We start from the raw sequence: 15928 nt of genomic DNA, 5'->3' as shown, positions 1-15928 counted from the left end.
TTGCACAATCTGGTAAAAAAAAATTACCCCCCCCTCAAAGTAAAATTACTTTGAGTTACAATGTAATGATCCCACCAAATAAAAAATTACAAATAAAATCTCCTTATTACTCCAAAAAATTTACAAATGACCTTTTTACTCCAAAAAAAAATAAATTCCCAAAATTCTAAAACTCGCCAGATCTCTCCAAAATAAAAAATGAAAAATTACCAAATATAGTATCTCCTTATTACTCCAAGTTACAAAATTCCGAGTTGTTCAGCTATTGACAACAACTGTTGTGTGCAGAAAAACCTCGGTGAAGTTGATAAGCCCAAAAGCCTTTTTGTTTTCGTATTTTTCCGGCAGTGAGTTAGGAGAGGGTTTAAGACCTCAAACCCTTCATTCTTGTTTCTATAAACTCCTGAGAATATGTCTCATTTCGGTAGATCGGGTCCTCCAGACATCAAAGATAGTTATTCTTTGTTGGTTCTGAACATCACTTTTTGTACAACTGCAGATGATAGGAGGACTGGTCATTCTAGAGAATTTTCTTTTGTCTGCTACAAATACATTGACGAGGCAGAGAAGGCGATCGAGAGGCTTGATGGGAGAAACGTTGATGGAAGGGATATTGTTGTGCAATTTGCAAAATACGGTCCAAATGCAGAATCAATTCAGAAAGGAAGGCATTGATTTGTTGTACCACACGCAGGCCGCCACTCCAACACAGGTGGACCTGTTTTTTTTAGCAGAAGCTATCCAATCACTTGCTTGCTGAGCAACTGAAGAATGAGGAGACTGGCCTTGAATATCTCAAGTTTCTCTTTGCTGTCTAAATTCGAAATCATCTGAAACCCTTGTGTCAGGAAGCAACTGCAGCAATGGTGGAGAACGATCTAACATCGAAAATTGCTCCCCATCTGGACCGCCATTTAGTTTTCCCTCTTCTGGAGTTTCTGCAGGAGAAACAAATCTATCCAGATGAACAAATTCTCAAGTCGAGGATCGACCTTCTCAGCAAGACCAATATGGTCGACTACGCCATGGACATCCACAAGAGCCTTTACTGCACCGAAGACGTTCCACAAGAAATGACAGACAGTTGCCTTGCAGTAGTTGCAAGAGTAAAGTCATTGGAAGAAATCGCTGCACCAATGATTAGTTTTCTACATAATCTATCACTTGTTCAGGAGCTTCATTCTGATAAGCAATATAATTTCCAGATGTTGAGTGATCGGTACCAGATTGGACCTAACCAGATAGATGCGCTATACCAATATGCTAAGTTTCAGTTTAAATGCGGAAACTACTCAGGGGCAGCAGACTTTTTATACCAATATCGCACTTTTGTACAAACAGTGAAAGGAGTTTGAGTACCTTGTGGGGTAAGCTAGCAGCAGAGATTCTGATGCGAAATTGGGATATTGCACAACAATTTTTGATAATAATACAACAATTGATTTTCAGATTTAAAAAACTAAAATCAATAAAATAGAATAAATTCTTTTCTTTTGAATAAGAAAAAGACAATTTGCATACCAATCATTTGCTGATCAGTTTAATGGAGTTTTCCAAGACTTTGTTGAGCTGGAATATCCTCCTCACATCCACTGCATCATTACTGGAGCTCTGATACCACAATAATGGCAGAAGTGTCCTCAGACACGTAATTTTATTAATCAAAAAAAATAATTACATAATTGATTTTGCAAGAGTTTACACCCGAACAACCAAACACTCTTGCAATGAGCTATTTATAAGCTCCATGTCCTAACTACCTCTAATTATGGATCACTTATTAAATAACAAGTGTCCATTTACATTAAATGCTATTCAAACCAACTAGCTAACTAATCTCCTAAAATAGAGCCTAAGATACGACACATTTGGAGAGTCATATCTTGTTACAACAATATACTAATTTCTAATTGTCTCCATTAAATAATTAATCATTCTAGAATAATAATTATTAATTTAATTTCTTAAATTAATAATTATTTTATTTCAATTTTATAACCTATGATAATAAATTATTTTTGGATCATCTAACACCATTCAGTTGTCTAATCATGGGGTGTTCACTTGGTGAACCTATGACATAACATGCACAATCATGGGATAATTCCAGTAGATATTGATGAATATCTCTTAATATCCTTTTCTTGACCCCCTTACAATACATCTTTGTCAAAAAAAGAAGTCCCTACTTTTACTAGATGCCCTTTTTATATTCCCCATACCTGTTAACCCCCTACCCCCACCAAAACCAATGCCTCTAGTCCCCCAATACCTATAATATATTCACTTTATTTTTTATAATTTAAAAACCTCCTTTAAGATGAACGTGATAAAATATTAGTTAACAAGGAGAAGTCCCCATGTATCTAATGATAAGTTGAAAGCTTACCCTACAGAATCCCAAGTTCAATCCCCTAGTGGGTGTGCTGGGGAATCCAAGTGGTGTAAGTCCTGGGCCAGAGATAAAGGTGTCTTCATATGAAGATATTTAAGATACAAATAATTCCTTCAGAAGGTCAAAAAAAGATAGACAATAGACATGATACTTTTAAAGTCACTCTAATGTATTGTAAAAACTGTTTTACCCAAGGTTAGAATCTTCAAACATCATTCATCAATAAAATAGAGGTGTTTAACACTTTTTTCATTGATCTTGGTTGTTTTATGGTCAGTCAGTTTACGGGAATCAGTATCACAACCTTCCATGCTACTATCAAGCAAATTTACAACGGGAACACTATTTAGACTACCTTGTATCTTTAAGACATCATTCTCTCTTACTTTTTCCGAAGGCTCATCTTCTGGATGCACAGGATTTTCTCCATGATGAGGTTGTGAAGATTCCACATTGATAACATAAGAAAACAATGTTGACTCCCATGTCTTCCGGAGACTTGAAGGAACGCAGTCATAATACGAGGAAGAAAAAGTGTTCCCCGGAATTTGCCAGAGTGAGCGAGCCACAACTTCTGCTAGATCTGCCATTACTCTGTCAGCAACCTCATACTCATACACGTCATCATTCAGGATGCCATTGGCATTGGTATATATGACTGCTGAAAGGAAAAAACAACGGCCAGTCTCTATGTCAAATATGTACCTGTCATTCCAAGAATAAATTTTTGAAGTATAATCAGAAAACAAACAAAATTTTGTCACCTTGTGCCAGTTTCCATTAAAAATAATTCGCAAAAAGCAATCTTACGCATTGTCAACAGAAAATCCATAAGCACGTCCAACTTTGTTATATACGCGAAGGGCTCCCTTGGGTCGCACACGTGAGAGGCCTGGCAGAAAAAACTGCAAAGTCGGGACTTCATGTTTACCTTACCAAAATGAGATATCCATTGATTCGTATATTAAGTTTGGCACAAGCATATGGAGGGCAAAATACCTGTGCGTGTCTTTATGTATCTATATACCTATCTATCTATGTAACAAAGAAGTTTGACCTTGCTTTAATTAAAGATATAGTGTATCCTGCTATAGGAAGTACATTTTGAAAGAGCCTTTTTATATTTCCATAAATCCTGTTCAGAAAAACTTAGATTTTGTGAGTTTTCATGATAAGCTCCACGTTTTTACAAGCTTTTGCCTGCATTTTCCAAGTAATTTTCAAATCCTACCTGTAGTCTAAAAATTTATAGAAATTTTACCACTCCACTAACATGTTTGACAAACATTTACTATCCGTTTAGATGTACCACTCTGATCCATCTGCAAATAGTTCAGCTGTTCTTTGTAATTCTAGACAATTAAAAAGGATAAGAATACAGAAATTAAATGTAAGCCAGACAATAAGCATAAAGATACTAGCTAGAATGTCAATAGTCACTGGTTACAATACTCCACAGATCCTTCTGTATTTACTCCTATTGGGTGGAAAATTAAGATAATTCATTCAAATAGCAAGTGTATGTACCTATCCATAATATATGTTCCCAAAAACATTGCAATATACCTTGCAGTAGTCATCAGAATATTCAGATTCTAGGAATTTCGGATTGCAAGAGTCCTTTGGGTACTGACACATAGCCTCCTTAAGCATTGCTCGAAAGCTTTCTTCAATCTCAATTGGTTTTCCTTGTAGCTTCACAAAACAACATATTTCTATATGAAGCTGGTAAACATAAGAGTGGGGAAATTTTATATAATCATCCAGTACTCTACATAAAACAGCATATGTTTTGGGTAGAGAAATAATATAATTTTCTACTAGTGTCACAACTCAAAAGTAAAACAATCTTTTGCAAAGTTTGTATCCAACATATCACTAATCACAAAAAGAAAACCAGAAAACTATAAAAAATATACCAAACTCTCACCTCTATATCATATCGAACTAGTTTCACCAATAGGTTCTGCAAGTCGAGCAAGTTCATGCAGTTCTTCTCTGAAAAGTCCATTGATTCTTTGATCTGTATAGTCAATATCTTTATAAGGAAACATGTGTAATTTTCTAAAACATTCTAGGTGTCACCAGAAGCCTCTCAAAAGAACAAGATATGTAAATCTAAGTGTTACATCCTAGGACAGGCACAATCACATCATAATTCCTAATCGTCTCATTGCAGCAAAGGTAAGGAAATTCAAGGTCTTCATTCTAACCAGTTTTCCATTTTCAGCTATGTACGCATCACCAACATGCATTCCATGTGAAACAACAGCATCAGGAATTGGCAGTTTGCTTTTCTTGGGAGGAAGAACTGCTGTAGTTCCATTCAAGTCCAACAAAAGGGGCTCACATGTTCTATTTTGTTCCCCTGACAAGTGTATAGAAAAGCGGTGAAATATTCTTGTGCTTTGCAGCCCTAGACTCCACCTTGAACACAAATGCAGAATGTTGAGAAACCCGATCAGACGTTACAATTCCAATGTAATTTTACTTTAGTTTAAAAGCCAATCTTGCGTTTTATGAAGACTTACATTGCTTGATTTAGAGACCGGTGCCCCACCAATGCGTATAAACGATCAAAAGCTCTATTGTCAGAAACCTATTTAACAATTTTGGATATGTCAATGAATATATATATATATATATATATATATCAAAATAAAAACTTGATGAAGTTTCATTTCTTTCACTTAAAGCAAACAAGAAATATAGAAACACCACATGTATGTCTTTTGGCTCTATGATTATTCATGGATTGGTGAATGAAGCCTTCAGCTACAGAAAACTACGCAACCATACTGAATCAGTTGCCTTCCTCATCACACGGTAATCACTATAATGAATCTATATCACGTTACTTTACAATTTACTAGGATCCTACTGACACTGGAACACTCCCCATATAAAAGACTGGCTACATACAGACATATGTACACACAAAACTATCAAATTCAAGAACCAAAGAAATAAATAGTATTGTTATGCAAATGCTTCTTTAGCTAGACAGCCTTTTACAAGGAATGGTCTTTTAGTTTTACCTGACTGCTTTTAGGCACATACTGACCTTTGATTAAGAAAAAATTCTAAATTTTAAGGACAGCTGATAGACTAAATTCCAGTATGTTTATTTTTCCCTCTAGCTTTTGTTGAACATATGAATGCTCAATGCTCTTTGATTGTCTTTAATTGCTAAGAAATGTCCATAGAACCCATTACCGCTCAAACTAGCAGGGGGCATAATAGGGATTACTGAAGGGCAACTGCTAGATCAAAAGGCAACGATGGAGGCTTAACCCACTGTCACCTCAGCTAAGACTCCCTACGCTTTACGGACTTTCACCGATGGGAGGAGACCCGATATATAGGAGGTCACTTGTGAAGGATGAATCTACCAATGGATATGAAGTGACCCTTATAATCCTTTTCCTAGAAGGGGTTTTAAGAATAGAACTTTCTTGCTTATCAAGCAAGGTACAAAGATTTCTAGGAGGAGGTGAGGACTTGAGGGTTAGGTTTAGAGGAATATGCCTTATGAAGGAGTTTCCCAAAAGAGATTTGATTTCCCAAATGGTTCTTGAAGATTTCACTTTTCAAAGGTGTGGAACCACACGGGACCAAGTGGACCCAACATAGGTTAATGGGCAAGAATTTAACAATCAATGATGTTCTTAACCTAGACAAGGAGGGGGAAAGATCAAAGCAAGAATTTTCACTTAAAAGTGTCAAATTGATCCTATGAGGTACTAGCCTTAGGGATGCCAGGGCAAAGTTTGATCTTGGAGCTAGGGCTTGGGTTATCTCACAACTCCACCATTGGAATGGCTTCAAAATTGGAGGAGGCCTTGAGGACACACCAGCGCAAGAGAGGCTAGGAGATCGAACTTTTTGGAGGGTTACTTTGTCAGGAAAATGATGCCCTAGGTGACCCAACTTGGCTAGACCTAGAAGAAGGTGAAAAATAGTTGATTTTTGAGTGACCACCTCTTGGTAGATCATGCCTTAGTCTTGGGAGAATGGAATATAGGATAGATATGAATGAGGATCTTATTTCTTGGTCAAAGAGGCCTTAAAGCTACTTCGCTTGTCTTCTAGGACAAGGGGAAACAACCTTACAACTTTATCCTTCGACTTGCAAAAGGTGATGGCTTATCAAGATGAATTCGTTGATAGAATTATCCCTAGGAAATTTCATTCAAAATTACATAGCCCATACATTGAGAGATGCTATATAGAGACAAAATTCCACAATTTAAGTAGTAAATGCATGCAACAAGTAGCCCAAAAAATAGCGAAATCCCCAATCCAATGTATATGATAGCAAAATAAGAATAGCATTAAAAGCATGTACTTACATGTAATAAAACATATCCAACCATCAACAATTTGACAATAGAGAAGCTCCAAGATAAGATAAACCAAATCCAAACATCAAAATTCATCCATAAAGCTCCAATTCATCCTCCAAGAAAAAGTGTGAAATTCTCAAGAGAGAAGAGAGCTCCAATTGAAAGTGATAATGAGCAAATGAACTCATCTCACTTGTATTTATACACTAATGAGGAGTTTGAATTAGTCTCCTTGGTTCACATAAGCCCTATTACTACTCAAACTAACAGAGGTCCTAAAAGGGGATCCTTGAAGGGTTACTACTAGGCTAAGGGCAACAATGGAGTAATAGCCCACTATCACCTCGGCTAAAGCTCCCTACTCTTTACAAACTTTCACCGATGGGAGGAGACCTGTTATGATAAGGATCACGAATGGATGGACCAATGATAGGGCAAGGGGTGATCCTGGAAGCCTATTCACAAGAGAGGCTCAAATATGTGGCTTGCTTGTCTTGGAAGACAAGATGGAAGGCACTCTAGGAAGGGCTTGGGGAAAATTTCTAGGGTTAGGTTTTGAGTATGTGTCTTATCAAGGAGATCCCTAAGCCCTAGATTTTTTTGTGGAAACTTGGGTTCCAAGTGATCTTTGAAGAATTAACCTTGATAGTGCATGGGACCACACGGGACCAAGTGGAAGCAAGGTTCGGTCAAGGGGATAGGATTTAGCAACCAACGATATGCTTGACCTAATTAGGGAGGGGACAGGGATCAAGGAATAAATTTTCAATGAAAGTCAATGCAAGGATCCTAGTGAGGTTTCTGGCCTAAGGGTAACCAAGGGCAAGAATTGGTCTTTGATCTAGGGCTTGTGATATCTCAAGATCTGACCATCGGAATCTCATAAAATTTAGAGGGTTTCTTGAGGACACACCATCGCAGTTGTCGACCAAAAATCGAAGTATTTGGATAGCTAGATCGTGAGATAATTGATGCCTTAGGTGACCTAGAGGACTAGACCTAAGAAAGAGGAAAGGGGAGAAGGAAAATAGGTTCAAGGTGATCACCTTTGGGTGGACCAGTGCTTAATCCTTTGGGGAGATTGGAGTCAGGTAGAATTATGACTATGGACTTGTTATCGCACAAAGCGTCTAGGCACCGCGACAACGCTCAGAGTAAGGGCTGTCACTCTTGATCCTTACTCACTCTGTTTAGACTCTCTCTTAGGTAAGTCAAACGGGGTAGTCCCTAAGGTAAATGAATGAAAAAGCCCGTGGAACACGGGCTCTAGGAGATTTTAATGATGGACAACTTGATGAGTTTAAAGCAAGCCTCAGTGAATTACGATAGATAGACAAGATAAGACATTATTACAAGATATAAATAACTACAGACCAGTGCCTTTTATATTTGAATTAACCATAGACTAAATAAAACAAGTTATCCAAAGAAGACTCATTTATGTGGCAAAACGATGATCATGAACAATTAATGTAAACGCCCAAAACTTTAACATGCAAGAGATTCCATATTTAAAATGATCTTCATTTAATGGCCCAAATCTAGAACATTTAACTTTCTCCTACAACCAATATAATTTAAAACATTTATAGCATCTTGACCATAGAGAAATATAAAAAATGCATTTAATCACCAAATAACACTAAGGAACTTCAAATTTTAATTTTAATTATTCCTTAGGCAATAACTTCAATGTGAAAAATGAATAAGTAAAGTAACTCAAAGGGATAATGAATCGAATTTTTAATGGGCTGTAGGCCACGTTAAATTTTTTTAATGTTAAAGCGCAATTCCTTTAATTTACTCTAGTTTATTTCATTTTTAAATTTTAGATTATTTTTTTAATTTTTAGGATTTTTAATGATTTTTTAATTTTGAGAATTTTAAATTTTTTTAGGATTTTTAATAATGTTATGATTTTTTATTTATTTTTTAAATGTTTTAGATTTTTAAAAATTTTTAGAATTTTAAATTAACAAAAAAAAAAATGTCAAAAAGGTTAATTTTTTAAAAGTTTTAAAAAATTTTAGATTTTTGAAACTTAATATTTTTTAAATCAAAACCATAAAAAAGGTGAAACTAAATGGAATGAAATCAAATAAAAACAACAGTGAATGACCAACCTAAACCTAAAAAAAAAATACAAAAATAAAGCTAAATGAAAACTAACGCATATATACAAATGAACATAAAAATCGAATGTATGCGTTTATAGTTTTTTTTTTTGGCAGTTGCAGGTCGTAGGGCTCGACAGTGGAGAGGGAGAGCAGCTGCGAGGAGATAAAATGGCAGTTTGATGTGTATTTTGTAGGTGAAGGCAAGGACACAAAGGTGAATGGAATGTGGGCGGAGGACTGCAGGCTGAAGGACGCGGAAAGAGCAGCGATGGAGCCAGATGGAGCAAGGAAGGAGTATGGCTTGGTGCTATATGCGTTTGCAGGTGATGGAAGCCTTTCGAAATGGACGTGGGAGCTGGAGAATGCGGCTGCTGCAAGGAGAGTTCGGGCAACGTGAAAGGAAGGGCAATGGCAGCGGAATGGAGGAGAAGTGGATAGGAGATCTAGAAGGGTTTGTAGTGAGGAACGAGGGGAAAACGATGGGCAACGTACAAGATTTTCACGCAGGGATACGGACAGGGGATTGAGGGACGCAGTTCGGAAAGATGGTTGCATGGAGGGAGAGGTAGCTGCGGCTAGGTGTGAGGGGCTGCGAGATGAAGAGAAGCAGCGTGAAAGAGGCAGTAGTGAGGGACGAAAGGAAGGGAAAGCCACGGGTTCTGAGGGTCGATGGACTAGGATATGCCGGCTGCGAGGGTTTGATGGTGCAGCGAAGGCAAGGCTTGATGGCTGGAGGAATCCGCGGGTTTTGAAGGCAGCCTTGGAGCTGCAAAAACGCAGGCAAACCCAAAAATTTCTAGATTTAAAAAAAAAAAATAATAATAATAATAAAAAAATTAAATGTGGATAATAACGAAATTTATTTATTATTTATTTATTTATTTATTTTTCAGAATTTTCCAGAAAACCCCAAGAAGCAAAGGAACTGCAGCCAGAAACTTAAAATAAACCCAGGAAGACGAATTTCACACCAATGTGTTTTAATGCTTCAGATTTATCAGTGAAATCCCGGTGAAATTATTTCCAGATTTAAAAAAATTTAAAACAGCTGGACTGCAAAATTCTTTTGAATAAAATCCCTGCAAAAATGATGTTGATGAACCCCAGAGATCCAGATCTTACCCTCCAGGGTCTAGATCTGTAGCTGCAAGACAACATCCAAACGATATATACAATGACCCAAAAAACTAAAACCCAGAAAACCCAAGTTAGAAAACTGAAAATAATTATAGATCTATGTACATGAATGGCAGATCTATCAGATCTAGGAAGTGTGAGTCCAACTCTGCCTTGAAGACACACCATCCCAGTTGTCGACCAAAAATCGAAGTATTTGGATAGCTAGATCGTGAGATAATTGATGCCTTAGGTGACCTAGAAGACTAGACCTAAAAAAGAGGAAAGGGGAGAAGGAAAATAGGTTCAAGGTGATCACCTTTGGGTGGACTAGTGCTTAATCCTTTGGGGAGATTGGAGTCAGGTAGAATTATGACTATGGACCTGTTGTCGCACAAAGTGTCTAAGGGTTGTCACTCTTGATTCTTACTCACTCCGTTTAGAATCTTCCCTAGGCAAGTCAAGGGGGGTAGTCCCTAAGGTAAATGAATGAGAAAGCCTGTGGAACACAAGCTCTAAGAGATTTTAATGATGGACAACTTGACGTGTTTAAAGCAAGCCTCGGTGAATTACGATAGATGGACAAGATAAGACATTATTACAAGATATAAATAACTACAGACCAGTGTCTTTTATATTCGAATTAACCATAGACTAAATAAAACAAGTTATCCAAAGAAGACTCATTTATGTGGCAAAGCGATGATCATGAAGAATTAATGTAAATGCCCAAAACTTTAACATGCAAGAGATTCCAGATTTAAAATGATTTTCATTTAATGGCCCAAATCTAGAACATTTAACTTTCTCCTACAGCCAATATAATTTAAAACATTTATCGCATCTTGACCAAGATAAATATAAAAAATGCATTTAATCACCAAATAACACTAAGGAACTTCAAATTTTAATTTTAATTATTCCTTAGGCAATAACTTCAATGTGAAAAATGAATAAGTAAAGTAACTCAAAGGGTTAATGAATCGAATTTTTAATGGGCCGTAGGCCACGTTAAATTTTTTAATGTTAAAGCGCAATTCCTTCAATTTACTCTAGTTTATTTCATTTTTAAATTTTAGATTTTTTTTTTAATTTTTAGGATTTTTAATGATTTTTTAATTTTGAGAATTTTAATTTTTTTTAGGATTTTTAAATGTTTTGGATATTCAACAATGCTATGATTTTTTATTTTATTTTTAAATGTTTTAGATTTTTTTAAATTTTTAGAATTTTAAATTAACAAAAAAAAATGTCAAAAAGGTTAATTTTTTAAAAGTTTTAACAAATTTTAGATTTTTGAAACTTTAGATTTTTTTAATCAAGACCATAAAAAAAGTGAAACTAAATGGAATGAAATCAAATAAAAATAACAGTGAATGACCGACCTAAACCTTAAAAAAAAAATACAAAAACAAAGCTAAATGAAAACTAACCCATATATACAAATGAACATAAAAATCGAATGTATGTGTTTATGGTTTTTTTTTTGCAGTTGCAGGTCAAAGGGCTCGACAGCGGAGAGGGAGAGAGCCTGCGAGGAGATAAAATGGCAGTTTGATGCGTATTTTGCAGGTGAAGGCAAGGACACAAAGGTGAATGGAATGTGGGTGGAGGACTGCAAGCTAAAGGACACGGAAAGAGCAGCGATGGAGCCAGACGGAGCAAGTAAGGAGTATGGCTTGGTGCTATATGCGTTTGCAAGTGATGGAAGCCTTGCGAAATGGACGTGGGAGCTAGAGAATGTGGACGCTGCAAGGAGAGTTTGAGCAACATGAAAGGAATGGCAATGGCAGCAGAATGGGGGAGAAGCGAATAGGAGAGCTGGAAGGGTTCGTAGTGAGGAACGAGGGGAAAACGATGGGCAACGTTGTTAGGATATTCCGACACATAGGAAATAGTTAAGTATAACTTGGTCTATTATAGAGTTAGGTAAAGTGTGTTTCTTTACTATGTACATTTTGTAACTTACAATCCGACGGTTCATTCTTTTCTCGGTGTTAGCGACACTTGATCCGTGGCTTAACACCCGATTGGTCCATGATCTCTATTTAAAGAGCATGGAGGGTCATTTGTAGGTTAACCCGTCTATCAGAGAAGCTTATGTAAATTTTCATTCTTTTATTAATAAATTGCCTGAAGTGGCCGCGTTGGCTCAGGCCGTGGACTGTTTCCCTCTTTGAGGGTTTTAACCACGTCAAAAGTACTGGTGTATTGATCTGTGATCTGTTTGTGAGCGGTGTCCTTTGGTGTTCTGTCTGAGGAACTTACCCTGTAAATTCCTACATGGTATCAGAGCTATTTGAGGGCCGCGTCCGTTGGTGATCCAAATCTGAAGCCGGTAGAACTGCATCCGACTACCGTTTCCTAGATCTACTGTTTTTGACTGCTTTCGGGCCGAGAGGACTGCTCTGTTGTGTTGGGAGCATCTGTTCCAGTGAGGAACCCCTTTCGTTTCACGCGAAAAGGTTTCCGGTAGCCCTAGCTGCGTCATTTTTAAGATCTGGAGGTATACAGTGTTTATTTGCAGTTTATAGTTATTTTCTTTCTGTCTATTTCGGTTTCGGTTTATTTAGCCTTTTTTATTACCGGATCTATACCTTTCATTTCTGCGTATGCTCTTTGCCCCGCGACTCTGTGCGATCTGGGCAAATCAGAAACAAAAAAGAAGGATTTTTCTCATGCGTATGCTCTTTTCCGCTCCGCCTTAGTGTGATCTCGGAAAATCAGAAACATTGAGGAAAATATTTAGTTTCCGGCTATAGCTAACTTCGAGCTCTAAGGTTCGTTTTTTTTTGTATGTCCGTGTTGGGTTTTGTGTTTTTTGTTTTGTAGGGAAAAAGAGCTTTCTCAAAGCAAGCACACAACCCAAAGCTTCAACCCCCCCCTCTCTCTCTCTCTCAAACTTTTTGTATAGATCACTTGGTCCAAAGAAAATTTATGAGAGTAGAGGTCTTGAGTTCAAGTCTCCTTTTTGTGGGGGCGGATTTTTCATTTCCGCACATTCCCACACTTCGTCGGCATCTTCATCAAATTTTCTTCAAAAAGCCATAACTTCTTCATCCGGAAGCCGTTTTCAGAACCGTTTTTTTTTAAACAGCCTAATTTTTCGAGATCTTTCCATTGCAACACTTAGTTTTAGCATCTATAGCTTCAGTTTCTGTTAAAATGGAAAGTCCATGCCAAGTTATTCTTGACAGCACCAACTACTTCCAATGGTGGTCCTACATTGTGGATTTACTTAGAAGTAAAGGTCTCTACAGAATGGCCACAGGCCAAGAAACCAAACCGAAAGATGAAGATAAGGCAGCTAAATGGGAAAATAGGCAAGATCAAGCACGTGGGTTGATAGGGATGTCTATTTCTCCAGATCTTAGATTCCATATTGCAGAACTTGATACTCCTGATGAAGCATTGAAACAGATTACTAAAGTTTTTGGAATCAAAAATGAACTTAGAGCCCATCAACTTGAACATGAGTTGCTTATATTGGACCCCAATAATTTTTCTTGCATTGAAGATTTTTTGTCCAAGTTCAAGACCCTTAGACTTCTCTTGGAAGGTGTTAAGATTAAGAAAGAAGATAGTAACCTTATCTATTCCATTCTTACTAAGTTGGGACCAGCCTACTCTGTGTTTGTTTCCACCTTCCATTCTACAAGAAAAGCCTTCATTTCTCAAGGACAAGACTACAAGTCCCCTTCCTTTGATTCTTTTTGTGATTCTTTAATAAGAGAACAAGAAAAACTCTTACACCTTGGTATTCTTAATCTTGGAAACTCTTCTAAGAAAGCGTTAGCCGCCCAGCAGCAACCAAATCCAAAGAATCCTAAGAAGTTGTATCCTAAAAGGAATGGTCCTAAACCAAACAAGGGTCCTAAGCAATTTCAGCCTCAAAATGAAAAATCATTTCAACAAAATGATAAGACAAATAAAAACAAAGGGAAGAAGACTGATAGACATTGCAACTTTTGTAATCGAGATGGCCACTTAGAATCCAAATGCTTTAAGAAGATGGAAGCCTTGGAAGCAGCAATGAAGAAGCATAACATCTATTTGGAGCACTCTTCAACTTCAACTTCATCTTCAGGAATGGCACTTTCTGCATGTGGTTGTCAAGCATCTCGGTCTAGCTATGCACTAAATGTATCTTCTTCTTCTCATTCTCATGAGTGGCTCATTGATTCTGGAGCTTCTTATCACATGGCCAAAAACAAAGTCATGTTTTCTTCTTTAAATGATTGTAACACCAAAAATATATATGTTGGTGATGATAGATCTCTTAGTGTTGTAGGGACTGGAACTATTCATCTAGACAATGGTCAATTTAATGATGTATTATGTGTTCCAACCTTATCCTGCAACCTTCTATCTGTATATCAGATAACTCATTCAGGTGAAGGTAAAATCATTGAATTTTCACCTCACGATGTTGTAATTAAGGACCTAAGAGATCCTAGACAAATTTTAGCTACTGGCATTGCTGATGATTCTACAAGGTTGTATAAGTTTCACAACTTTGGGTCACCAAATCTTCCCTCAGATTTGTTGCTCATAATGATGAAGTGAGCAAACTTTGGCATGAGCGATTTGGTCACTTAAACTATCGCTCTCTTCAGAATCTATGTAAAGAAAATATGGTGACAGGTCTTCCAATGGTATCTTGCAGAGATGGTGTTTGTTCCGGATGTGTACTCGAAAAACATCATCGGGACAATTTTGAAAAACGTGCCTCTTGGCACGCCTCAACCCCTTTACAGCTCGTGCATAGTGATTTATGTGGTCCACTTCCAGTTGTTTCATTCTCTGGCTACAAGTATTTCTTAACTTTCATTGATGATTTCTCCAGACGCACTTGGGTATACTTCTTAAAACTCAAGAGTGAAGTATTTAACATGTTCTTGGCCTTTAAGGCCTTTGTTGAAAAACAATCTGGACATCAAATTCTTAAGCTAAGATCTGATGATGGCGGAAAATATGTTAACAACAAATTCATCAAATTTTGCATTGAGAATGGAATTCAAATGCAACATACTGTTCCATATACTCCACAACAAAATGGTGTAGCTGAAAGGAAGAATCGCACCTTAAAGGAAATGGCTAATTGTATGCTTCAATCTAAAGGACTTAGTCTTAATTATTGGGCAGAAGCAATTAACTGTGCAAATTACATAATAAATCGCACTCCTACTAAGGTTTTGAAGAATATCACTCTAGAAGAAGCATGGAGCTCAATTAAACCAGATGTAAGTCACTTTCGTGTTTTTGGAAGTGAAGCATGGGCCCATATTCCAGATGAGAAACATAAAGCCTTAGAACCTAAGAGTGAAAAATGTATTTTTGTTGGATATTCTGAAGATGTCAAAGGATATAGACTTATTCCACTTAAGTCCAAAAATGTTATCATTAGAAGAGATGTAAAGTTTGTTGAAAATATATTAGCCTACGAGCCTAGTTCGGCGGATGTGCCACCTCTCCCTATCTCTTCTACTTTTGAAAATATTTCTTCTTCAGATGATGAAAGCGAGGATGAAAATCCTCCCCCACCTTCTCAGGATCCTCCTTCAGCACCTCAGCTTCCAAAATGGATCCGCGCTACTGGGGATGCAGCAGGTGATCTTGCCGGTGATCCTACAGATCAGCGACGTACACGTTCTCAGTTTGATAGAGCCTCTTCTTTACTGGCTCAAGCTTCAGTGAATTATGATCCTGACACCTTTGCAGAAGCTTCAGGGCATCCAGATTGGGAAGCAGCTATGAATGAAGAATATCATTCATTATTAGCAAATGATACATGGGATCTTGTTCCTCTACCAAAGGGACGAAAACTTGTTAGATGCAAATGGGTTTACAGAACCAAGTATGGACCAGATGGGAAAGTTGATAAACATAAAGCTTGTCTTGTTGCTAAGGGTTTTTCACAAGTTGAAGGCATTGACTATACTGAAACCTTCTCC

The 15928-nt window shown here is 37.2% G+C and overlaps 1 protein-coding gene and 2 pseudogenes across 7 annotated transcripts in view; 2 read left to right on the top strand and 1 right to left on the bottom strand.

Moving 5' to 3' along the window:
- The first annotated feature begins 411 nt into the window (after positions 1–411).
- On the top strand, positions 412–675 carry LOC149139539 (serine/arginine-rich splicing factor SC35 pseudogene; annotated as a pseudogene).
- Positions 676–863: 188 nt separating this feature from the next.
- LOC149139538 (eukaryotic translation initiation factor 3 subunit E pseudogene) lies at positions 864–1355 on the top strand (annotated as a pseudogene).
- A 1228-nt stretch (positions 1356–2583) lies between these two features.
- Positions 2584–15928, bottom strand: part of LOC149139537 (uncharacterized) — a 122309-nt gene continuing 108964 nt past the window's right edge. Inside the window, exons 4-9 of one of the 7 annotated variants that reach the window (XM_089448426.1) lie at positions 4927–4994; positions 4609–4822; positions 4326–4418; positions 3962–4090; positions 3206–3287; positions 2584–3056 (exon numbers count right to left, since the gene is read on the bottom strand). In XM_089448426.1, coding sequence (XP_089304552.1) covers positions 2608–3056; positions 3206–3287; positions 3962–4090; positions 4326–4418; positions 4609–4822; positions 4927–4994 — 1035 coding nt within the window. In that variant the 3' untranslated portion in view covers positions 2584–2607. Of the gene's footprint in view, positions 3101–3205; positions 3301–3961; positions 4091–4325; positions 4419–4608; positions 4823–4926; positions 4995–15928 lie in introns of all 7 variants that reach the window. The other 6 variants (XM_089448428.1, XM_089448425.1, XM_089448430.1 and 3 more) reach the window with 6 other exon arrangements.

The sequence above is a fragment of the Pinus tabuliformis genome, chromosome X (assembly GCF_031772625.1).
Source record: "Pinus tabuliformis cultivar Carrire ecotype Pingquan chromosome X, CPIR1, whole genome shotgun sequence".
NCBI classification, from domain to species: Eukaryota; Viridiplantae; Streptophyta; class Pinopsida; order Pinales; family Pinaceae; genus Pinus; species Pinus tabuliformis.
The sequence above is the reverse complement of the archived record's forward strand: the minus strand, read 5'-3'. Positions and strand labels throughout refer to the sequence as shown.